This window comes from Podarcis liolepis (genome assembly GCF_965112155.1).
Source record: "Podarcis liolepis genome assembly, chromosome: 7".
Classification (NCBI taxonomy): Eukaryota; Metazoa; Chordata; class Lepidosauria; order Squamata; family Lacertidae; genus Podarcis; species Podarcis liolepis.
Window position 1 is genome coordinate 24,491,289 of NC_139561.1, and position 26,254 is coordinate 24,517,542.

General features: G+C 44.7%; 1 protein-coding gene and 2 long non-coding RNA genes across 3 annotated transcripts; 1 reads left to right on the plus strand and 2 right to left on the minus strand.

Moving 5' to 3' along the window:
- Window positions 1-2,950: 2,950 nt before the first annotated feature.
- Window positions 2,951-6,112, minus strand: LOC310711453. Its single transcript, XR_014528447.1, has 2 exons — window positions 5,591-6,112; window positions 2,951-3,418 (listed from the first exon to the last, which is right to left on the minus strand). It is a non-coding gene; the product is annotated as an uncharacterized lncRNA (long non-coding RNA).
- Window positions 3,418-22,974, plus strand: TNFRSF14 (TNF receptor superfamily member 14). The gene is given in 9 exon segments (XM_083513283.1): window positions 3,418-3,519; window positions 3,521-3,544; window positions 12,542-12,650; window positions 13,347-13,472; window positions 15,403-15,558; window positions 15,976-16,066; window positions 17,505-17,692; window positions 18,674-18,690; window positions 20,215-22,974. Coding segments are annotated over 9 exon segments (849 nt in total). The 5' UTR covers window positions 3,418-3,495; the 3' UTR covers window positions 20,329-22,974.
- On the minus strand, window positions 22,306-25,771 carry LOC310711470. The gene is made up of 2 exons (XR_014528472.1): window positions 25,134-25,771; window positions 22,306-25,100 (listed from the first exon to the last, which is right to left on the minus strand). It is a non-coding gene; the product is annotated as an uncharacterized lncRNA (long non-coding RNA).
- Between the last annotated feature and the right edge of the window lie 483 nt (window positions 25,772-26,254).

Sequence of the window (26,254 nt, forward strand, 5' to 3'; positions counted from 1 at the left end):
GGGTTAAGAACTTTGCTTCAGGATGAGAACAGAAATTGCGTGGCAGCGGCGGTGGGAGGCCCCTTTAGCTAAAGTGGTACCACAGGTTAAGAACAGTTTCAGGTTAAGAACAGACCTCCAGAATGAATTAAGTTCTTAACCCGAGGTACCACTGTATACACATACACAGTGGAAAGAAATCCCCTAAAGGACACAAGAATACCAGCCTGCCACATTGATGGCGTCCTTGGCAACCAAGAGAGAGAGTGACTCTGAAATCAGAGATTGGAAGTTAGCTGTTCCAAGCCTGCCTGCTGCCAGGAAAGACTGTTTCAAAATCAAGAATCCTTGAGCGACACGGCACCATTGCATGTTGAAATAGAATTCATCTGCTTGCATGTTTTTAAAAAGTTAAGTCTCCTAAAATATGCTCCCCTGGTGGACTTTTGTCTAATATACACGTTTTTGGGAAACAGTGTCCCCTAATATGGTGCATTATTTTCACAAATATATACCTTTCTTTTTACACACCTGTTTGCCTAGCATGCACTTCTTCTTTTTTTGCATTGCAAAATCTGAAGCAGGGCAAGCTTTGACAAAACAACAAGTAGCAAGTTTCCACTTGTGTATCAGTTCACAAAGTGCAAATAAGTAAATAAATGCTGGAAGCACGTAGGTATTCATTTCAGTTATGGGATTTTTTCTTCACACTCATTCTTGAAAAGAAGTCATTGACTGAGTCAGTTTCCTGCCAGCGATAGATCATATTGAAACTCCACATCTACAAAATAATACTAATAGATAGGTAGATTACAAAATGAGGTGGTTTGTTTTTTTTACATGTGGCTTCCATTCCTGTACATCTCAAAATCCAGTATCCATTTCAGTGGGGTTGGGGTTATCTCTATTAACACAGGGTTCAATCCTGCTTTGTGCTGCTTTGCCAGGGTGTTCCCTGCAAGGAATGTGCCGAGAAAGCAAATCCCTTCCCCTCACCCCACAGATCACCTGGTCACCTGGTGTCATCAGCTGAGTTGGGGTTCCTCACCCCGACCTAAATGGTTGCTTCTCTTGTTCTTGTGTTCGGAGTGCATGGGCTGTATGAAATGATAGCATGTGATCAGATGGGTGGTATAGAATCCAATAATTGTAGAGCGGGTAGGTACCCCAAGAGTCATCTAGTCCAATCTCTTGTAACCTTAAAGAGTCCCTGTCAATAGTTAACAGTACTGGTAATTAGCAAATAGTAGTTAGAGGAGACCCACTGAAATTAATATCCATAATTAACTTATTTCAGTTTATTTCAATGGGTTAACTTTGAGTAGGACTTAGTTGGGTTGTATCCAATACTAGTCTTCTTCAGAGTAGGTCCATTGGTATGAACAGTCATGACGAACAGGTCCATTGGTTTCTATGGGTCTATTTGGAGTAAAGGATATTTGGCTACAACCCTATGTCTTCATAGCTTTGACCATCCAAAACTGAATGTCGCATCTGTTGCCCCAGATTTATGCTTTTGAATCTACATGCAGAACCTCAGGTTGGAAACTTTTCATATAGCCATCTTGCCATGATGAATAGTTGGAAATTTCGGGATGGACAAAGGAAAGTCCTTCTTCACACAGCACTTGTTCAGCTGTGGAATTCTCTCCCCAAAAGGGCAGTGACAGTCACCCTCTTGGATAGCTTGAAAAGAAGGTTAGAAAGATTCCTGGAGGAATCTATCAGCAGCTATGAGCCATCATGGCAATGAATGAGCTACCTTCCACACTGGAGACAGGATGCCTCTGAAAACCAGGTGGGGAGAGTTGCTTTTCACTCAAGTTTTGCGTCCAGGCTTCCATTGAGGCATCTGGTTGTCCACCAAGAGAGAATAGGATGTTGGAGCAGATGGGCCTTTGCCCTGATCCAGAGAGGCTCTTATTATGTTTATTTTTGGCATGTCGGGTTGCTATTGAAGATACTGGAGTGAGAAAGGGGAGGAAAAATGGGCAGGGGAAGGAGCTGCTATGCCTAACATTGGCTCCACCTACTGTGACTCTTGACTACAGCTACCATTCACTGATGTGACCTACATCTCACCAGGTGCAACTGGGACCATCTGCCACTGACCCTTGGGAATTCTTTTGGGTTTTTTTGTTGGGGGGGGGGGAGGGAAGGAAGACCAGAGTGAAAATGCTTCACATGAATCAAATGAAGACTATTGGGCACATTCCTCCTTTCTCTTCCTCACACGCTCATTGAACCTCAAGGGTAAGGAAAGGGTTGTTTGAATAGCCTAGTATTCTTAGGATCAAATTGCATCCGAGGCTAGCAGAAATATTTATTTCTCCTGTGGCTGATCCATGATCATACAAGGGTGGACAGGTAGGGATTGTGGGGTGGGGGGTGAGGAGAGAGATTCCATTTTGTTCTCATGAGGAACTAGCTAATTCACACTTCACAAACTGGCAGGTAAATCAGAAACCACAAATATCCTTCGAAATTTGCAGTTCTGCGAAAGTTGCAGTTCTTCAGCCAATGTGTACAGAAATGCATGATGTGGTGGTGGTGAGGATGCACCATAGAATGACACACTTTGGTGCAAACAACATGGAATATAATAAACAAAAGTGCATTATATTATGGGAAATGGCTTGCAAAAATGAGTACGTTAATTGAAACTGTGTACGAAACTGCCAGGAGAAATTTGCACGAGTGAACTTTCACAACAGGAATAGTGCTTTTAAAGAAAAAAGAACACTCCACATATTGTTGTGGAAATGTGGAGACCTGAATCTAAGATCGGGGGAAATGAAAGTTACTGAAATGGAAAGGTTTGCCAATGTCAGCAGTTGTCTGGTGGTCAGAGTTCAAGAGCCAGGTGGTGTTTTTGCCTGGCTTCAAGTTCACCCAACTCTTCAGTGCTCCGGTGGACCGATTCACTTAGAGTCGTTTCCTTTCACCCTCCTGCTGCCAGGTACTTTTTAAAAAAAAAACATGATCAGAAGGACAGGGCCGTTCCCTCCTCTGTTGTCATTGGAGCCCACCTCCTGCTTCCTGTCTGCTATTTCCAGTCTGTAAACAGTTCTGGGAAGACAGGATCCAGAGCAGAGTTTGCATAAAAGGAGGAAAGGCAGACGAGCTTCAGTGCCGAGAAATGAAGTAGCTGGGGAGAAGTTATCTGGAACTGAGTGCGATTATTTAACTGCCTCTGGGGAAAAGAAAGAAACCACAGCCGGAGAGAGATTTTTATTTTTTTATTTTACTTTCACTTTTGGAGCTAGCGATCGTCGAGCTGTGACTGCTTCGTTTGACGGGACTCAGATATTCAGGGACAGGCCTGGCAAGTTTGGTCTCGTTTGGCTGAAGGCCCAGAGGGCAAAGACAGTGGGAGTAGTGGGAACTTCAGAATGCAATGTGCTCGGTGCTGGGAATATGGAGTCCAGAAATCCTGGATCTATAGGAACCGAAGGGAGGTAAACACAAGATTGCAGTTAGCTACAGGGTAATGACCTTTGTCTGCCTCGTGACTGGATGAAATTGGAACCCTCCTGGAACTCCTTCTTTCAGCACCATGCATCTGGTAAGCAAACTTTGAAATTTTGTGCATCCCCCCCTCCCCCCCGGTCAGCCTATCGTGCTATAAGGGTGCAATAAAGAGATCTGCCTCCTTCCTCCTGAAAAAAATGAGGGCTTCAAGGAGAGTGGGTGTTGGGCCAGAGGATATTGCCAGCTCACTTGTTCTCAGCTGACCAGTGTGTGGCTCAGTCTCCACTAGGAACGGTAGCAGGGAGAAGACACCTGGCAGATGGCAAACATTGCCTTTTAGAAATTAAAGCTTTTGTTGGCTTAGCTGGTTGGGAGCCACTGTGATGGGTCGGACTGGGAATTCAGGTCCCACTTGTTTGTTTCTAAGACTTCAGTATTCCAGTAACTGAAAGTGAAAGGTGGTTTTTTTCTATGAGCAGTAACTGCTAGCTGGTGCTTATTCCACTAAGTCAAAAGGTACACTTGGCTTAGGATTTTAAACAATGGAATTGTTGGTAATGTGCAAATTTTTGGGGGGATCATAAGATTATTGGGTCAAAAGGAGGGATGGGGAAATTTGTCCATTTCAGTTTCTCATCTTTGCGCTCATAAGTTCTGTTCGCCACATTTTCACATTGGTTTGTGATTTCACGAGCATTTGAGTGCACATTTCTCCTGATAGAACCACATTTCTCCTGCTAGAACACATCTCCATAGGCAATTTTGCCCAATGTGTACCTTTTTTTGCAAAACCATTCCCTCTTACATAATGCATATTTGTATGCTATATTCTGCATGGGTTGCATTTTAACAGATGCATTTTTGCACACATTACTCTCCTGGAGAACTGCATGGAGAAGTGCGAATTTTGAAGGGCAACTGTGATTCAGTTTGCGTATCATTTCAGAAAGTGAATTTTAGGTGGGTTTGCCTCTCAATGCAAACAAAATCTGATTTCTCCCCCATCCTTAGTAACAGCAATGATCCTGAACAACTAGGGCAAGTAAATCCCCGGACTTCAAATCCCATCACCCCTGTTAACTAGCAGTGCTGGGTAGGGCTTATGGGAGATGGTGTCCAGTAACAACTCAAGGGCCACAAATCTCCCATGAAGGCTGTGCATATTTAAGTAAGGCCCACTCTGTGGCACTTCCTCCCAGGTAGATGGTTGCAGGATCTGAGCCTAACAGCCTTTGTTTACTGCCCTAGGAAACCTTTTCTTTAAGGTTGCGCAAAGACAGGAATTATTGTTCGGCTTTCCTAGATCATGGCAAGATCTGTGTGTATCCCAAACCTTGCATGTTCCACTTCTGTCCTGAGTCCTCCAGCCTCCTTTCCCATCTGATCGAAGCCTGGGCTACCTTTGAAGTCACCTTTCATTTCAAAACTGGTGTTTGCCAATGGCATGGGAACTGATGCTATTTTTTAAGAAACCCACAAGTGCACCTAATTATATGACAGGCTTCTTGGGTTTTTGACTTCTACTTTTAGCACAACCACAACACCATCATTACTCAGGCACTGAGTACGATCTAGACATCCTCTCTCAGCGACCTTCTTTTTTTGTGGTGGAAATAAATGTGGGACGATGGAGGGTGTGTGTGTCGGCTGCAAACAGTTGCGTGGGTGCAGAAGTGTCACAGGCACCTATTGGCTAGCGCCTGTGATGTCTGGTGTGATGAGTGACAAATCTTCGCCTTTCTGGTGAGTCAAGCTACCTATTGCAGGGTACCCTGAACTTCTTTTGAGAGGCTGAAGATGACATAGTTGGGTGGGTGTGTTATCCCACTTTATCTCCTCAATAACCATTTGAGGTAGGTTCAATGGCAATATGGTGGCTACCTGAACTGTACCCAGTGAGCTACCTGTCTTCATGGGGAACACTGAAAGGTGTCTGCCTTGAGGAATGTTCACTAAGTCATTCTGTTCATTGCAAGGGCATCAAACATAAAGAGAGAAGGGCGTTAATGCCAACAAATGCCTCCCAAACCTCCAGGAATTTCTCAGAATCGCTATCTTGGCTGATGCATGAGAACAAATGGGGCACTGCCCAGCCAACTGTCAGCCTCCCATCCTAAAACACCATGAAATAAAGTCTTACTTCAGAGCAAGGGGGAGATCTGCTTTCAGACTGATTGTGGCACAGGCTCAGCCGCAAGCAGAAAGCCCAGAAGTCAGGATTCCAAGGTGCAAGCTGTGAAAATGTCCTGACAGTCAGCATGCCCTTCCCACCAAGCCTTTAAAGTTGAGGCTGAATCTCTATTGGTAGAGCATTCCACAGGACTGAGCCAATGACATGAAAGGCTTGGTTTCTTGGTTGGGCAGGTGAGCACCACCAACTCAGGGTGCAATCAACGATGGTCCTACTGATTATCTCAGTGATCGAGCTCGGATATCAGGGTACCCCGGACCGAAGTCATTCAGGGCTTTGTAAATTAACACAAGGACTATGAACCTGGCTTTGTTGTAGGTGGGCAGTCAGAGAATCTACTATACAACCCACAAACTCCCTGCTCATAACCCCACTTCCCTCTACTCTTAAGTAAAAGACCCCACACACTGTCAAGTTTCCCAGTTTTTGACAGCAGAAGTAAAACAGAAGAAAAACTGATAGGAAGAAGTGGCCCTGAACACAACAATAAGTTCTCATAACTACAAAGGTTATTTCCTGTCTGGCAAGGCATTGTTCACTTCTGCAACCCGTTGTGTAGCACGATTAATGTCTCAGAGAATGTTACACACGGAGGGGAAGAAATGTTCCTGAGTCACGTTGGGTCACAATGTGGGTTTGTGGTGTCTCACTTCTGCAGGGTCTGTTGGCAAGACTTCTTGGATGACAGCGTCCCTTACAGCCAGTTCTATTTTTCTAGAAAAAGAGGTGCCAGAAGTAGCCACAAACACCTCCCTTGTTCTCTTACAATGGCAATGGCGCCTACCTGAGAGGTGCTGGAACTGAGTTCCAGTGAGTTCCTGCTGAAAGAAAGCCCTGCTTATAGCCCCCCACGGAGCTGTTTCCCATCATGCTATCTTGTTGGTCAAAATAATTGAAATACTGCTCCACCACATCTTCACCAGAAACTATGAAACTGGATTCGGTTTGGAATTCCTTTATTTGCTGGCACACATTGGCCAAATATGAACCAAGTTCTCTAGCTGAGGGGCGGGGGACATCAGGTCCAGGCCTCTGTATTAGGCCTTGGGGGCTGTCCCCAGGCCACACTGCTCACTGGTCCAGCTTCGTAACTTGGATGGAGTATATCTTCGGACCCTGATAATGCATCTTGCTTATCTGGTTGGGAGATGAAATGCGGCCCTCAAGCCAAAAAAGCTTCCCCTCTTCTACTCCAGATGATGCACAATACAAATCAAATGCAAATACCAAACTACATAAAATAATATCACCATGTATGTCTCTTTGTGTACACAAACATAAGAAAACACCCACATGCAGGGCCGGATTTAGGTTTGATGAGGCCAAAGCTACTGATGGTAATGGGGCCCTTCATATGTCCAGCTGGCCTTTTTTCAATAACAAATTGTCGCTGTTTTTGTTGTTGAATGGACTTGCTGATCAGAAGGTCGGCGATTCGAATCCCTGCGACACGGTGAGCTCCCGTGGCTCGGTCCCTGCTCCTGCCAACCTAGCAGTTCGAAAGCACGTCAAAGTGCAAGTAGATAAATAGGTACTGCTCTGGTGGGAAGGTAAGCGGCGTTTCCGTGCGCTGCTCTGGTTCACCAGAAACGGCTTAGTCATGCTGGCCACATGACCCGGGAGCTGGCTCCCTCAGCCAGTAAAGTGAGATGAGCGCCGCAACCCCAGAGTCAGCCACGACTGGACCTAATGGTCAGAGGTCCCTTTACCTTTATATGCTATATGGTAATTTATGGACCCAATGGGTATCTGTATGTAGAAATGAGCAAACCAGTGATATTTTAGGGAGCAGGCTAGCTGGTGGGGCCCATTACTTACATCATAGGAGCCTACACAACACAAACACTGTTGCTGTATGTAGGTTTTATTTTATTTGATTTTTATCTTATATTTTGGAAATGTACATCCAGGGTTTTTCCCCTTTGAAGTTTTTGGAGGCCCCCAAGAGAGTGGGGCCCTAAGCCATAGCTTGTTTAGCTTATATGTAAATCCAGCACTGCCCACATGTGTAGAGGTGTGAAAATAAATCTCTTAAGCACTTCCAAAGTAGGGACTAAAGTTATAACCAAGATCAGCTTTAAGATACAAAAAACCCCAAATATCCTTGATAGCTTGAAAAATGCAACATCCTCCACCATTCTGCTAATTTATTGTACAGTGGTACCTCAGGTTATATACGCTTCAGGTTACATACGCTTCAGGTTACAGACTCCGCTAACCCAGAAATAGTACCTCGGGTTAAGAACTTTGCTTTGGGATGAGAACAGAAATTGTGCTCCGGTGGCGCGGCGGCAGCAGGAGGCCCCATTAGCTAAAGTGGTGCTTCGGGTTAAGAACAGTTTCAGATTAAGAACGGACCTCTGGAATGAATTAAGTACTTAACCTGAGGTACCACTGTATTTATATCCCACCTTTTTTCCTTCAAGGAGCTTGAGGTGCCATACATTGGTTCTCCTCCCCATTTCATCCTTACAACAACACTTTGAGAGTAGGTCAGGATGAGAGGCAATGACTGGCCCCAGGTCCCTCAGTGATTCATCATCATGGCCGAGTGGGGATTTGAACCCTTGACTCCTAGGTCAAGAACTCTAACCACTACACTCCGCTGGCTCTACACCACTACACCACACTGGGTAGACTAAAATAGCTGTGGGATCCAAGATAGCTGAGGGTTTCCTGGCGCAGCTGGTCTCTGACAAAGTCAGCAGCAGCAGAAGAAAAAATCCGTCCCCTTCTGTGAATGCAGTGCTGCTGACCCCTAGTCACCAGATTTCAGCAGAAAGATTTCAAAAGATTCCATCATGAGGCTGCAACGTTGTGAAACCAGAATTTCCCAGCTAATGTGATTCCATTAGTTTCAGGCTTCACTTGTAACCATGGTTCCCCTCCACCCACATTCGGTTAGCACATCACAGCTATTTCTCTGCCCTTCTTATAACTATATATACTTGGCTCTGTCACGTTGTACATTTTTGTAGCTTTCCCCCCGCTCCCGTGCTTGCATTTCTCCCTCAGTGCCAGACCAGGAGAACCTGTGTAATCTTCCAGATGTTGTTGGACTACAAGACCCATATTTACTGATTATCCGTGCTGGCTTGGGATGGTGGGAGTGGTAGGTTCTGCATCCCTGGGTCTGATTATCTCCCGCTTGGACTACTGCAACACACTCTGCGTGGGGCTGCCTTTGAAGGTGACTCGGAAACTGCAACTAATCCAGAATGCGGCTGCTGGACTGATGACTGGGAGCAGCTGCCTGGACCATATAACACTGGTCATAAAAGAACTACATTGGCTCCCAGTACATTTCCGAGCACAATTCAAAGTGTTGGTGTTGACCTTTAATTCCCTAAATGGCCTTGGCCCAGTATACCTGAAGGAGCAACTCCACTCCTATCGTTCAGCCTGGATGCTAAGGTCCAGCTCTGTGGGCCTTCTGGCGGTTTCCTCACTGCAGGAAGCAGAGGTGCCAACATGAATAAAGTATTGGGGAGCAGGTAAGCCCTGTCCCACATAACTGATCACAAGACATGGCACATCAACACCATTTGAAGGGGAATGCCCATCAACTTGGGGCAGGAGACCCCCTCAAATATTTTATGGGGGGAGGGTGAAGGGACCTCACCCCCTAGGAGTTGGCTCCTATGGCAAGAAGTGACATTATAGAGAACCACACAGAGGGCTTTCTTGGTAGTGGCACCCACCCTGTTGCCCTCCCTCCCGTCAGAAGTCAAAGAGATCGACAACTATACAACTTTCAGAAGACATCTGAAGACATCCCTGTATTGGGAAGTTTTTAATGTTTGATCATAGAATGTTTCGTTATTTTATTTATATTCTGCTGGAAGCCACCCAGTGTGGCTGGCACAACCCAGTCAGATGGGCAGGATATAAGATGATGATGATAATGATGATGATGATGATGATGATGGTAATAATAATAATAATAATACAGTCTGCAGCAGAATTCAATACAAATCTGCTCAACAATGCTAGTAACCCCACATGACTGAACCCAGACCCTGTAATCAATATGAAGCCCTTCTTTGGGTGGGCCTTTTTAGTGGTGGCTCCCTGCTGGTGAAATGCTCTCCCCAGGGAGCCATGCCTGGAAAGGCTTCTCTCATTATCTGGGCTTTTGGCCTTTATATGATGGATAGGATTGCAGCCTTCTTTTTTTCTTTCTTTCTTTTTAGCAGGGTGTGATCTGTAAGTCCTGCCTCTTGTCTGGATAGCTGTGTTTTTATTGCATGTTCTTAATTGGTTTTAATGTACAGTGGTACTTCGGGTTAAGTACTTAATTCGTCCCGGAGGTCCGTTCTTAACCTGAAACTGTTCTTAACCTGAAGCGCCACTTTAGCTAATGGGGCCTCCTGCTGCCACTGCACCGCCGCGGCACGATTTCTGTTCTCATCCTGAAGCAAAGTTCTTAACCCGAGGTACTATCTCTGGGTTAGCGGAGTCTGTAACCTGAAGCGTCTGTAACCTGAAGCGTCTGTACCCTGAAGCGTCTGTAACCCGAGGTACCACTGTACGTTACTTTGGGCCGTTCTGTGAGAAAAGTGACTAACAACAACAACAGCTCTTCCTATCATATTACTCCCTATTAAGTAGGTTTGGGATTACAATCCTCTAATTTTATGTCAAGCATGGTGACCCTATGGGTCCCCAGATGTTGGACTACAACTCCCATCATCCTGGGTCATTGGGCATGCATGCCAGAGCTGATTAGAGTTTGAGTCCAACAGTGTTCAAGTTCTCTCCTGCTTCATACCTACCACTGAATTTATTTGCATGCGAAATCTTCACGCAACAGACAACAATATAGGTTTGAACACCGTGACTGCTAATGAGCGTTCCGAAAAACGCCTTTACAAGTCACGAAACAACTCCCGGTTTGTTTGCTCTGGGAATTTCCCTGTGCATAGGTCGATTCTTTGTTTACTTCCTCCGCCCCACCCACTTTGATAGTTGATAGACAGGCACAGAATGCCACCTTGTGGAGAAATAGAAGAAGTACAGTATGTTTTTGACCTCCTGTTCCTTGCCTTGCCCCCCCCCCCCGGAACATTTTAAAAACATTCTCTAGCAGCACAATTCTCAGCATGTTTACTCCGAAGTAAATCACACTGTATTCATTGGGCTTTCTTCCAAGCAAGTGTGCACAGGAATGCATTTGATGTACGGATGGGAGAAAAAGTCAGCTCAGTGCAGTTTTGAAAGCAAATCACCCTAATTCACTTGTTCCGACACAATATGAGCCTCCTTTAAAAATGTGCACTGCTCCAAATTTTGCAGTGCAGCTTTTCAGCCATGGATGGATGCATAGAAAGGCACATGTTCATGAAAATAAGATACAAAAATGCATTGGGTGATATCTTAAGTCCTGCTCAAAGTAGATCCACTGGGTTGCATCTATGGCCAGTCCTAAGAGTAGACCCATTGAAATTAATGGCTAACATAGGTGTACTAAATTTGTCCCACATTTGGTGTGCATTTAATTCCAGCCACTTGTGTTCAAGGCATTTTTGTTATCAACTCGGCCTCGAGGGCCCCATCAGCAGGAGAGGCAGTCCTCCTCCTGAATTTTAGTGTCGCACAGAATGCCACCGAAATTTGAGAGCCCAAAGTCTGCCACTACCATGATCAGGCCTACCTAGCCAGGCAGGTCTGAGCAACTGTCAAAGGGCAGCAAGGCTCTGGCTGGTGTGTGTGTGTGTGTGTGTGTGTGTGTTAGAGGGAAAGAGGTGAGAATCCAAGTCAGGCTTCAGAGAAGCACATTGAAACCAGGAAGAGGTTGTTCTTGCTTAGGAGAAGTTGTGAGTGCAAAAGGAAATGCTTTATGGCACTTCCTGTTCCAGAGGCTGACATTGTCCTCAGGAAAGTCCCTGGCTACTATGCTAGTCAGTTTCTGGTCAGTGTTTGTTTTGCATGTCTTAATTCGTAAGTCTGTTCAGTACCGTTTCTGCATTAAGGTCTGACTTAAAAATAAATACATAAACATGAAAATTCGTATTTCGTAGCTATTCAAATACAGTGGACGCTCGGGTTGCAAATGTGATCCGTGCAGGAAGCATGTTCGCAACCTGCAGCATTCGCAACCCGCAGCGCCATGTGTGCACATGCACGGGTTGCGATTCGGCTCTTCTGCACATGTGCAAAGCACGATTTAGCGCTTATGCGCATGCACCAAATCCTGGAAGTAACTAGTTCCGGTACTTCTGGGTTCGGCGTGGTGCACAACCCGAAATTGTGCAACCCAAAGCACCTGTAACCCAAGGTATGACCATACATATTTAACAACCAATCTGAAACCAAGATCTATTGGGATTAGAGAGTTTGGATGCAGTGGATGCTGGGCTTTCCCAATTCTGACAGGGCCCTAGAGTCCACCTTTCTCCTTCCCAAGGCTGGGCAAGCCCTTACCAGGCTTTGGGAATGAGGTAGAACGGCTCTAGGACACTTCCTTTCGAAAGCCTGGCTTAAGCCGGTACTGCAAAGGCTGGGGGGGAGAGCGTCAAATGCCTCCACACAAGATGGCATATTACCAAGGTCCACCCCTGTAGAAACAAGCATGTTGTACAAAGGTAAAATTCACAATGGTCAAACTCGCCACTAGCATGGAAGGCTACCTAGAATGTAGCTCTCAGGCTCAATGCAGCAGCAACCTGACAGGAGGTTCATATCATTTTGCTTCATAACTCCAGAAATCTAGGGGAGAAAGTCGTAAGTTCAAGAGCATTCCTGTTTCCTGCCCAAACTTTTCAGGCTGCTGTTTCACATCCTTTTTTGCCTTTCGTGGGGTGGGCCGGGGAGAACGATAGGAGTAATTCAAGAATGCACTGAGCCGGGCACAGTGAGACTAAAGGCTCCTTTCTCTCTCCTTTTTGTTCTCCCTGAAAGAGCTTCTGCATCTTTCTCGCAACACAGCTGCTTCTCTACCAGGAAGCCTCTTCCTGTACTGATTCAGAGTATGATATCCGTGGCGAATGCTGCCCCAAGTGTAATCCAGGTAAGAAGGCATGACACCCTTCTTCTTCTCCCTGTAAACGGGGCCGGCCCATCCATTGGCCTTGCAGAGGCAGTTGCCTCAGGCACCAGGCTGGGGACAACCAGGCGAGGGGAGGGGGGCAGATCCAGAAAGAAGAGGGGCATCTTCACACAACTTTGCTGTTTCTCCTTCAGCTATGGATAGGAACTGCGACCACCTACTCCTCTGTGTGAGAGCCAGTGTGGTGTAGTGGTTAAGAGTGGTAGACTCGTAATCTGGGGAACCGGGTTCGCGTCTCCGCTCCTCCACATGCAGCTGCTGGGTGACCTTGGGCTAGTCACACTTCTCTGAAGTCTCTCAGCCCCACTCACCTCACAGAGTGTTTGTTGTGGGGGAGGAAGGGAAAGGAGAATGTTAGCCGCTTTGAGACTCCTTTGGGTTGTGATAAAGCGGGATATCAAATCCAAACTCTTCTTCTTCTCCTGTTCCCCTTTCTTCTCCCCAGTAGCCTCCAGCATGTTGGGGCTTCCCCAGGCTGCCTCAGGCAGCAGTGGAGAAGGGGGGGCACACGGATCCTAGCCACTGCCCCACTGCCCCCCTCATTTATCGGCTTGGCCACACTAGTTCCCAGCATTGTCCCCACCCAGACCTGGTTGAGGAGCCTGCTTAACAAATTAGGATTCAGAGGAGGGGTGCCATTTTCCCATTTGTCCACAGGATACAGGGTCGAGAGACACTGCACTTCTACTTCCAGTACAACGTGTGTTGCTTGTGGTTGGAGGACATACACGAACCACTCAAATGGGCTGACAATGTGCTTTAAATGTCAAGAATGTGAATCAGGTAAAAATTCTTCTTGTTGTTTGTTACCCAAATGACTTAGAATACATTTCAAAACATGAATATGAATGCATTATACACAGGCAGCACACTGGTAAGAAAACAACACCATATCAGTCTATCCAAAGACCTTGGGGGGAAAAAAGGTTAGGTTTTTAGCTGGCGCTGAAAAAATGCCAGCAAAGGCGCTTGCAGACTTCACTAAGAAGGGCATTCTGCAGATGGGGAGCCACAACTGAAAAGTCCCTCTCCATTGGCACCACCCTTTGAGCCACCAGCTAAGCTCTCCTCAGAGTATATCTATTTTTAAAAAATGCTTTATTAGTGTTAAAAACAAAACAAAAACAAAGCAATACACAACGATCAATGAAAAGCAATTCAAAATTAACATTCCTGTGCACACAAAAAAGAAAAGATTGAGTTCATCCATCACTAATTCTAACATGACTTCCGATCCCCCCATTGTGGTTCCTAAGTTTCATTACAGCTGCACACTTAACTTTATCTCCCCTAAATTATTCTGTTATGTTAATTCTGTCGCGATCTCTTAATTCATGCAGAAATCAATCCAGGCCTGCCAAAGAATTTATGTTATTACAATGTTCTTTTAAGTATCCTCTGTCAATATTCCACTCTCTGTTAAATATTTGATCTGTACGGTCTCAGAGTCTTGCTGTTAATCTTGCTAGCTCTGCATATTCTAACATTTTATTTTGCCAGTCTAATTTTGAGAGTGTAGAATCTCCTTTCCCTACCTTAGCAATTCAAATTCTTGCTGCTGTTACCGCATACATAAATATTTTCCTGACGCTTTTCAGAATTTCATTGCTCATTATGCCTAGCAGGAATACTTCAGGGTTTTTTTTGGAAAGGAACATGTAAACATTTTTTTTTTAAAAAAAGTTCATTATATATTGTTTCCCAAAATTCCCTGATTCTTTTGCAATTCCACCACATTTGGATCATGGTGCCTTCCATCTTCCTGCATCTCCAACAGATGTTTGATCTAGATTTGTACACTTGGGTCAAGGCCTTGCTCTTAATGGATGTAAGAAGAATCTTTTCTCAGAATGTCTTTGCTGCCCGCCACCTCCATGGTTTAGGGTCTTTGGCCACAAGGTTATGCGAGTGGCAGAAGTGGCCTGAGACTGTTTTCATTTCCCACAATGCCCTTGTTCAAGGCTATGTCAGGGTTATAGTGATATATTAAAATGGCTGCCTGCCACCACTAGGCAGGGCCCTTGGGGACATGTGTCATCACTAGAAGGTACTTGAGGAAGGCTCTTGAGTCTGGGGACCTGTCCAGGGTGCTGAGCAAAAAGACTAGGATCCTTTAATTAAGCATGTTCATATTTCAATGCCTTGTCTTACTGATTATTTAAATTATGCATATATAATTGGTCAATGTTGCTGAACTGGTCAGACATTTATTGATTTATTGTAAGACCAGTGTCTGGCCTTAGCTGGCTACTTAACTGTCCTCATCAGCATCACAAAAGAATGAGCTAGGTTTAAGAGCTAGGTGATGGCGCCCTCCAGGCTAATGGGTGGGCATTTCTTCTGTCTAGCTGATAGGTAGGAGAAGAATAGCCAGGTGGGTGGGTGCTGAGGTGCAGGCAGAATGGAAGTTGGGGACACAGAGACATGCCTGATCTGTGCTGGATCCAAAGCTGTGGCTAATGGAGAAGAAAGATCTGTAGGGGTTAATGCTGTGATCCATCTCATGCTCAGCTTATATATATGTGCAGATAAAACCATATATCGTAAAGACACCACAGTCTCCATTGACCTTCCTGCTAAGGAAACAGAAGCAGAGCAAACACCTAGAACTCATGGACTCTGCCACCACTTGGAGATTGGGGTGGCATGTAAAAATAATAACAATCGTAGCAGCGGCCCCAAAAACCCTCATATCTGTGATTGTGCCCGGCAGGAGCCCATCTAAGAGTTAAAGAAGAATGCACGTATACGAAGAACACAGTCTGCTCTTGCAAGCCTGGCTATTATTGCACTCAGTTCATCAACCAAGATTGCGAACAGTGCTCAAAGCACACCATTTCTCCACCTGGTTTTATGGTGACACAGCCAGGTAAGTCTCAGTTGAGATTTATTTTTTTAAAAAAATATTTCCAATGCAAAATTACAACAAAAAATACAAACATTGAATCCAAAATAAAACAGTACAAACAAGAAAAAAACACACGAGAAAAAAGAACACAAAAAAACAAAAACACACATCTACAAATAAAACCATATCATCATTCTAATCTAGTCATTACATACATATACACATATTGACTTCTTTCCTTTGTTCTAAGACCTCAGAATTTTTACTCTTTCTAAGTTGTTGTGTCTAATGTAGATTACCTTCTGGTTCACCATCCTGGTCTCACAGCGACCAAACAGATGCCCCAACACACAAGCAGGACTTAAGCATGGAAGGTGCAAAGGGCTCTATCTTTTGTAGCAGCATCTAAAATATTCCGCTCCTCTCATTCTTTTTCAGGCACAGAAACCAATGACACCCAGTTCATACCCTGCCCTCTTGGGACCTATTCAGAGACCGAGATGTCCACCTCCTGTGAACCTTGGACTAAGTAGGTGATACTAAAGACTCTCTCACAGCTGCATTTCCAGTTTGTGGCTGTGTGGTGCCACATAGTCTTAATTCTACATACACCTCTTTCCATTCAGTGCTGTTTCCTTCCCATTACTGTTGGGAAGTTAAAGAACTAAGCATGAAAATGACATACTTAGTGAGCTGTTACCTTGGTTTGTACAAAGCTCAAATTAGATTATATCCAGGTCCAGAAAAACTTCAAGACAAATAGGTCCACATTTGGCAGACGAATGTGTAAGAGTTTGGATTTGGATTTGATATCCCGCTTTATCACTACTCAAAGGAGTCTCAAAGCGGCTAACATTCTCCTTTCCCTTCCTCCCCCACAACAAACACTCTGTGAGGTGAGTGGGGCTGAGAGACTTCAGAGAAGTGTGACTAGCCCAAGGTCACCCAGCAGCTGCATGTGGAGGAGCGGAGACGTGAACCCGGTTCACCAGATTACGAGTCTACCGCTCTTAACCACTACACCACACTGGTTCTTGTTTATTTTCCATTTTTCATAATTCCTGAATGTTGCAATACAGCTGTCGGCTGAAATAACATATCAGTTGTTTTCTCTTAAAAGACATATTTAAAGATAAAAGTACTTTGAGAATGGGGGAAGAAATTCTATTTTGTTTGCTTTTTGAAACAAAGCTACCAATTTTCTGCTTCTCAAATCAATACTTAATTCAGAAAACAATTATCCTTCAAAATTCCCAGTACCACGAATGTTGCAACCAATGTCTACAACCAATGTTTACTACAAAAAAATGTATATATTAGGGGTAGCTGTGCATAAAAATGCACACATTGGTGAAAATAACATGCACAAATGCATCACATTAGGGAGCATGCCATTCAACAATGTGTGCATTAGTCAAAACAGCATAGAAAAATGTGTATATCAGGAGAAACTTGCACTAAAATGACTATGTAATTTTCATGAGGATTTTTTTAAAAAAAGAAAAATTGCAGTTTGATGCACCCCCCCCCATACACACACACACACACACACACACACAAACATGATTTAAGATAAGAAAAATGAGAAACTGGGGAAAACTGAAATTGACTGATTCGCTAATTCCTTGCAAATTAGAAGGGGGAGGGAGGAAGAAAGCAAGCAAGATTATCAGCTAACATTAACAATAACTATATCTTACTGAACCTAATTTAAATGCGTAAGTTAATAAAGACAGCCTGGGTATTCCCAAATAAGTATCCAAGTGAAATTGACAATTATAATCTGTATGCACAAACACAGAAAGGCCAGATAAATCTATCACTGAGTAGTAGATTGTCCATCCAGCTCGTTTCAGCCACAAGCAGTTGCAGGGTCCATTTTTACTGCCCTACTGTTAGTCTCCACAAATATCAAGCCTTCTTCTGAACATTCACCCCTGATTTAACCCTTTCTGTTCAATTTTCAGTTGCAGTAAGGCAGGCATGATAGAAGAACGAGCAGGCACAGCAGTTTCCAATGCAGTTTGCGCATGTGTCGGCCAGAAACAGGTGCCTGTGGCAGTATTTGTAGCTACTACTGCCATTCTTGCTCTGCTGGTTCTTGCCTTAATATGTGGCTTCATAATATGGCAATGGAGGAAGCGCATCAAAAAACGTAAGTGTGCAACAAGTGCATGTGTAGTTAAGCAAAAACAAATCCAGAACCTGCATTCCTGTGTCTTGCAAGTGGAACTCTACTTTGAGCAGTCAAAAATCTCTCCCAACCCTAGTTCATTTGGTCTGCTTGCCTTTTGCTTGATTGGAGAGGACAAAGAAAGTATACTTGGCTTTTAAGCTAGAGACGAGGGACATCAGGCCTGGGGGAGTCCAATGTGGCCCTCCAAGCCTCTCTAAGTGGCCCTCAGAGCTCTCTCCAGGCCACACCCATCATTGGCACTGCTCTGCATTTTCTGGAACATGTCCATGACATCTGAAGATGCTTTTTGTATGCCTGGATGGAGGATACAGGGGGAGGGAGTGCAGAAACTGCCAGGTGTACAGAGGTAAATTTTACATTCATTCCTCAGCCCATTTATCTATCTGGTTCCATCCACTACTGCCATGTGACTCTCGGAAAATTGTCTGGAAGGGAATTCGGCCCTTGATCTGAAAAAAGGGTTTACCAAGCCCTGTCCAAAGTGAAATACTTTTGATGGACAGATGTCATTCAACTTCTCTCTGGCTTGCTTGATCAGTGATGTCTCCTTAACACATGCAAGTTGGTTCTTTTATGGCACACCTGTGATGTGATGTGCTCTTATTAACCTCAGTGGATTAGTATGGGTTGTATCTAACTAAATTAGAGTAAACCCACTGAAGTTAGTGGACCTGAGTTAGTCATATCTATTAATTTCTATGGGTCTACTCTGAGTAGAACTTAGTTGGCTGCAACCTCAAGCCAACAGGTTCAAATTAGGAGAAAGGGGTTTTTGGGTTTGCCTTTTTTTAGCTAAACATTAAGGAGGGCCAGTCTGCCTGGTCAATGCTGCTCCTTCTATTCTCAAATGGAGGCATTTTAGAAAATCTCATCTAGAAATGTCTTTTACTGGGTTTTTGGAAGAAAAGAAAAAAAAAGCTCTTCTCTTCTTCTTCACAGGTGCTGCCAGAGTACAGGTGAGTATTCTTTTATATAAGCCTTTTACAACTTCTTTTCTTCTGCCCATATTCCTTTCAACATGCAATTTCAACATATATTAAGGGTTGTTATTGCACTTTCTCTTTCTCCCTCTTGCAGTGTTGCCCCTCTAAGCTTCCTGCTCTCTTAAAGACTTCCACTAACCCCCACCCACCAGGGGTTGCCGACTCTATAGAGCTGAGCTGCCTTTGCTCCCCCCTCAATACTGTTGGCAGAGGGTTGGGCCCCCTCAATGTTGAGAGGGCAGCGGAGGCCACGTGTGAAGCCAAGAGTAGAACGGCTTCAGTTGCTGGCTCCTTCTGAGAGCACGAGAGAAGGAGCCCCTGGCTATAGATGCTGACGAAGATGCAAAGTCACATGTGTGGCATCTCTGCTACCCACTGCCCACTTTTCCTGCAACTTCTTCCTGGATTATCTGCCACAGGGATGGGGAAACTCAGGCTTTAATTTGTTGTATTTTATCTTGCTAAGTTGCCTTCTGGTGTTTTCTTTTGCATAAAGTGACTGATATAAGTAACAAATGGATAAAGTACTGATGAAAATCAGTAAGATGTGGGGCAACCTCTCCTAAAAGTGTCAGAGAAATTCCACACCTCCCCAAGGAAGCAGCAGGAAAACCACCCCTGTTTTTGTTTTCTCCTCTTTTCAATAGCAGGGGAAGAATAGTCTCCAGAAACTGAGAATGTTGGTGTCTACACCTGGGATGGTGAACCTGCTGCCCTCCAGATGTTGCTGAATCCAGCTCCCAGTCAGTCCCAAGTAGCATGGCCAATGATCAGGAGTTATGGGAAGTGTAGTCATGCAACATCTAGGGGGGCACCAGATTCTCTCCCCACCTGGGTCTACATCCATGCAGAAAGACTTGGGAACTGTGGGTAATATCCAACCAAGTTCTACTCAGGGTAGACGCACCAAAGTTAAGGAACCCAAGTTAGTCATGACCATTGATTTCAATGGATCCCCACAGATGAGAGGACTAACATTGCATACAACCCTGTACATTTGTGAGAGACACCGGGGATCTCTAATGGGCAGTTCTCTGCACCTCCCACCAAACTGGTCGGTGCTTCGAATCCCCGCGACGGGGTGAGCTCTTGTTCCTCGGTCCCTTCTTCTGCCAACCTAGCACTTCGAAAGCACATCAAAGTGCAAGTAGATAAATAGGTACCGCTCGGGCGGAAAGGTAAACGACGTTTCTGTGCGCTGCTCTGATTCGCCAGAAGCGGCTTTGTCATGCTGGCCACATGACCTGGAAGCCATACGCCGGCTCCCTCGGCCAATAAACCGAGATGAGCACCGCAACCCCAGAGTCGGTCATGACTGGACCTAATGGTTAGGGGTCCCTTTACCTTTACCTTTTAACCTTACTCCTTGGTGGTGCTGTTGTGATCAGAAGTGGAATCAGAGTGGGGTCTGGAGGAAAGTCACATTTCTACTTATTCAGCATTGCCTGAATCCATCAATATATTGTATTGATTTTAAACAAATCTGACTTGTTCTAGGAGGAACAACGAAATGGAGTTTATCTCCCTGTTCAAGAGACTGACAACAATATGGTGGCACCTATGCAGGAAACGGGTCAACACCCTGGAGAACCAGCGTTCACAATGGCATGAGTGACCAGAATTTTTGGTTCGGAAAGCCCTGGTGCACCTTGCAAGCAACAGCCGTGGACATATGCACTGGATGAACTTTTAGAGAGGGGGAAACACATTAGTAAATGCAATAGAAAACAGTAGGTGGCTATTTTCCCCTCTGAGCTTCTCATCTTCCATCTTGAAGAAGCAAGTTTCAGTGAAGAAAGTGGAAGATGTGGAAATCTTCACTGAAGGGCAGATCAAGGTTGAAGAGAGAGCATATCTAGTGGAAAAGGAGAAGACCATCAAACTATGAAATTCATACCAGAAGATACAGTGATGGCCACCAACTTGGATGACTTTAAAAGACAAATTCATGAAGGAAATGGATTTGTATGGACACTATTCAGCTCCTGCTTGTAGCTATCTGGTTGGCCATTGCGAGAACAGAAGGCGGGGCATATTGGCCTTTGGTCTGATCCCCAGCAGGGCTCTTCTGGTATTCTGAAAGAAGGTAGAGTGTTTCTGACACAGGAGGTTCACTACATCAATAAAAACAATGCATTTTCCAGGGTCTGAAACCAAGTCGGAACTGGGGGAGGATTTTGCTCTGTCCCTTTGCTCCTCCTCCAGTCAGGCCTTCACAGAGATTGGTGCTTTCTTTCTATGGAGTTCTGACACTAATATCAGATGGTGCAGGGAATGGTTGGGCGATGCCTTGTGCCTGGAAACTCTCCCAGGAAATGATATAAGCTTCACTCAATATTTCTCAGATGGCGGAGGCAGGGAAACCCAAATTTACCTGCTCTTTAAATAGGGATGAAATCATACCAGGAGCATGAAAAACCCATATGTGTGTCTGTGTCTGTATGTCTGTGTGTCTCTGTGTGTAACAATACTCCATACTGAACACAATGAGTTCTGCTTTGCAAGAATGTTGTCAGAGGCAGTATCCAGGGTCCAATCCCAGCTCACAGACGTGGGCTAAACTCTGACAGATAATGGACAAAATGGAGAGCAACCAGCAGAGCACTGAGTGACTAGCCAATGCAACACCGTCTGTCCAAGCAACCAGGCAGCAGGAAAGAGCAGGCTGCACCCATAATCAGAGGCAGTATGATACTGAATACCAGTTGCTGGGAATCACAAGTAAGAAGAGCCCTGCTGCATTGAGGTCCTGCTTGTGGTCTTCCCATTGAGGCATCTGGTAGGCCACTGAGAAGAGGATACTGGACTAGACAGGCCTTTGACTTGATCTAACAGGGCATCTCCTATGTTCTTAGGTTCTCCAGGCCAGCAGTGTAGGAGTTTTGCCTTTCCATGTCTGCGGTGCCTTAGGGTGTGACAGAGACACATGTGGCCTACCAGATGGGATCTGAAGCTGGATAGACATAGGGAAAGAGGAGTGCTGCAGTATCCTGGGCTACTGGCAAGGCTTGGCTAGAGTCCAGGTTAGGTCACAGACAGCAAGACCAAGAGGCAGCTGAGAGCAGAGCAGGATTCAGAGTGCAGGTAGATATCAAGATAACCACAGACCAGGAATTGGGAAACTTTTTCAGCCCAAGGGCCACATGTCTCTTAAGTCGGAGGTGGGGAACTTTTTACAGTCCAAGGGCAACATTCCCTTCCAGGCAACCTTTTGGGGGCCACATACCAGAGGGCCAGAGGCAGGAGTGGAAGGGTGGGCAACAAAAATCACATTTGCCTTCATTCAGCAGGCTAGTTGCTATGCATGACCCGTCTCTATCCTCATGCAAGCAGGCAAGACCCATTATCAAAATTTCAGAGCTTAGAGGTCTAGACAGAGAGGCTTAGAATACTACAGCAGCTGGACATTCCAACATTGGCCTTCTTAGGATGAATTGGACCATGGAGACCAGATGGGACTGATTTCATTCAACGTGAGGAAAGGTGAGTCTGGTTGTCTGGAAACGAGCAGTTGCCACTCTTCAGGTAACTCAGGTGAGGCCAGCATTTGTTCCCTGGGCCTAAGGTTCCTACTCCTGTGTTATTTGATTGATTGGAACCCAGCTGGCTTTGTAAGTAATTTGAGTGCCTGCTGAATTAGAAGCTGCAGTTCTACTCTCTGGCCAGCTGCAGTGGTGGTGCTGCAGAGCAATAGCAGTGTGGAACAGGAAACAGCAAGGCAGCAGTTCCTTCCTTTGCTAAACTATCATAGAGGGTGAATCATGTGCATATCTCTGGCAAAGTCCCCAGCTGAAGACCCAGATGCCTTGTAGGTGTTCAGTTCAGAATAATGTGAAACCTTCAGTTCCTAAGAACAAGGTGACCTCTGGAAAAGCAGAGAGTAATTTCCGTTGGCTAGCTACATATATATTATGGGAGAGATTTGCATTAAAAAGAACAACTAAATGTGCCAAGGGATGGGATGAGAACTCTCAGGCTTGCAGCCACCACCTGCAGTTAACAAAATTTCATTGCGATTCTGTATTTATATCTGCATGTGTTTTGTAGGCTGTGTTGTGTAGTGGTTAGAGTGCTGGACTAGAACCTGGGAAACCACGCTTCGAATCCCACACCTTTTTCATTGTGGTAAGGATAATATGGAAAGGGGGAGAACCATGTAGGCCACCTTGAGCTCCTTGGAGGAAAGTGGATTATAAATGCAATCATTAATAAAAATGTACATCTGAAACATGCCATTACAACCCTATGCATAACTGACATGGTGTTCTATTCTTGCTCCATATTGTTGCTTAGATCCTTTGCTTAAGAATTAATATTAACATAAATTAAATGGTGGTGTGAGTGTGTGTAAATAATTTTCTATTTATTTGTGTGTGTGTAATTATACCTTACTTTCTTCCTCCACAAGCAAGTTGCTCAAAGTGGCTTACAAACAGAAAATCAAATATTAAAAGCCAAAACAGTGACCCAACTATTAAAACAGAAATGATCCAACTAAAAACCAAGAGCTGTTCAACAGTCGAACAGACTCTCGCAAGAGTTGGTAGATTCTCCTCCCTTTGAGGTCTTTAAGCAGAGGTTGGATAGCTATCTATCTTGTAGGATTTAGTACAGATTCCTGCATTTCAGGGGGTTGGACTAGATGAGCTTTGGGGGTCCCTTCCAACTCTGCAATTATATGATTCTATGAAAACAGCAGCCAAAACAAATGAAACATCAAATGAAAGAATGGCGCTCCCAATTAAGTTTAAGAAGGCATGTTTTCAACTAACTGTAGAGCACAAATAAGGAATAAGGGAACTCAAGTTCCTGCGGCAGGGGGTTTCACATAGGAAGATGCCTTGGACTGAGTCAGACCGTTGGTCCATCTAACTCAGTGTTGCCTGTATTGATTTCTGGTATGGGTCTCTCCTAGCCTTACCTGGAGATGCTGGGGATTGAACCTGGGACCTTCGGCATGCAAAGCAGGTGCTCTACCACTGAGCCATGGACCTTCCCCGTATGAGGCACTACTGCATGGGATAGCCTCTCATGTCTTGCCATGCCAATGGCACATGCAAGAAGGACACAAGTGCCATTCCGAAAAGCTGAGCAGATTTACATAAGAGAGGAAGACGGCCCTTCAAGGAATTTGGTCCCAAGCCATTTAGGACACTACAGTCATACCTCTTTTTACGTTTGCTTCATCATACGTTTTTTCAGTTGCATTCCCTGGTGACCCGGAAGTACCGGAAAGGGTTACTTCTGGGTTTCGCCACTCGCGCATGTGCAGATGCGCAAAATGACGTCACGCACATGCGCAGAAGCGACAAATCACGACCCATGTGTGTGTAGACGTGCAGACTTGGGTTGCCTTCCTTTCAGGTTGCAAACGGGGCTCCGGAATGGATCCCGTTCGCAACCAGAGGTACCACTGTATAGGGAAATAGCAGCTTCGTGCCTTGGGCTTTTCTTGGGAAATTCTAAGAAAGCACAAAAAATCAGTGCAGTTTTGCAAGGTTGAGTGCACCTTCTTGATTGAAACAGTGCCCAGATGTATCCAGATGTAGAGGAAAGCCTACTGTTGGAACTCAGGAACCTTTGTGCAAAATTTGGTGACAATATCTTAAGGCATGTCCAAATGCAGAACAAACCAACAATTTCTAAACTATAGAATAGATACTCATCACCTTGAATTGCCCTTGGTTACAGATCAGAAGCTAATGCATTAAGGGGGTCACAAGATCTCGACACTTTTTCCCCATGGTGCTGTCATATGATCACTATTTTGCAGAAAGAGTTCAGGTGCAAACCTGAAATTTAGGCTCGCTCAGTTAAAGTGGATTCAAGCATTCAGTTGCCTGGGTGCAACAAATCCACTTTGAAAAAAATACAGAGAGAGACTTTTGTGGTTAGGAAATTGCAAGGAAATGCATTGAAATGTGTGAGATGAACAACTGATTCATGGGAAGATGTGTAAGCACTGCACAAACTCAGGACGGGATGCCTATTGCTTACCTATTGCTAACAAGGAACTGATTTTCAGAGGCCTTCTGTATCTGATCTTGAAGGTATGGGGTGTAGCCCATAGATGTATGGTTGATCACTTTGAGGACAAAATCTAGATGGCCTTTGGTCTGATCCAGCCGGGCTCTTCTTATGTTCAAAGAAGTCTCATGCCTTTGGGATGGGCCTAAGGCAAAGCACTTCAGGGTGGACTATGCCCTTTCCTGGAAGCACAGTGGCTGCAAAGATCCTGACAACAGATCTAAGTGCCATCTAAAGGGTCTTTCCCATCTATCCATCCATAATGCTTCAATTGCCACTTGTTAATGATCAACCATGATGAGTTGGAATGATGTCAAGACTTTATGAAATGTGAATTATTGCTGATACATATGAGCCTGGGGGTATAAGTTCTATGACATAAATTGTACAGCATTTGGTTCCTTCCATTAGCACCTCCCTCACTGGGCGCCAGGAAAGCTCCTTGAGAATGGTGGCACCTCTTCTCCAAGGGGACAGCTTAAAAATAATAATCATCATGTCGGCAAGATTTTGTAAGGGAAAGCATGCTCCTTTGAAGTCGAAGAATGTTTTTGAAATGTGATGATCGCTGCAAACATGCCATGCGTATAAAGCACTTTTCTCCCTGCACAAAGATTCCTGGGACACTGTACAGTAGACCTGCAACTTGCGCATGTTTAACTTGTGCATATTCAGTTTTATGCACTTGGCAATATAATATAATATAATATAATATAATATAATATAATATAATATAATACGGACGCAGGTGGCATTGTGGGTAAAATCTCAGCGCCTAGGACTTGCCGATCGTCAGGTCGGCGGTTCGAATCCCCACAGCGGGGTGCGCTCCCGTTGCTCGGTCCCAGCGCCTGCCAACCTAGCAGTTCGAAAGCACCCCTGGGTGCAAGTAGATAAATAGGGACCACTTACTAGCGGGAAGGTAAATGGCGTTTCCGTGTGCTGCGCTGGCTCGCCAGATGCAACTTGTCACGCTGGCCACGTGACCCGGAAGTGTCTTTGGACAGCGCTGGCCCCCGGCCTCTTAAGTGAGATGGGTGTGCAACCCCAGAGTCGGACACGACTGGCCCGTACGGGCAGGGGTACCTTTACCTTTAATTATAATATAATATAATATAATATAATTAATATAATATAATATAATATAACATAACATAACATAACATAACATAACAATATAATTAATATAATATAATATAATATAATATAATATAATATAATATAATATAATATAATATAATATTATAGGGTTGGAAAAGGGGTGAGCACCCGGGAAAATAACTTTGGCAATCCCCCCTGTCATTGCACCCAATGCAATTTGACTATACACGATTATGGCTTTACGAGCTATTCTCGGAACGTAATCACAGTGTAAGTTGTGGGTCTACTGTGGTTAAGGGTGCTGGAAATTGTAGATCTGTGAGGATAAACTATAGTTCCTAGGATTGCGGGGGGCAGATGTGTTTTAAATATGGTTTAAATGTATGTTGGTGCACAGTCTGTGTCTTTA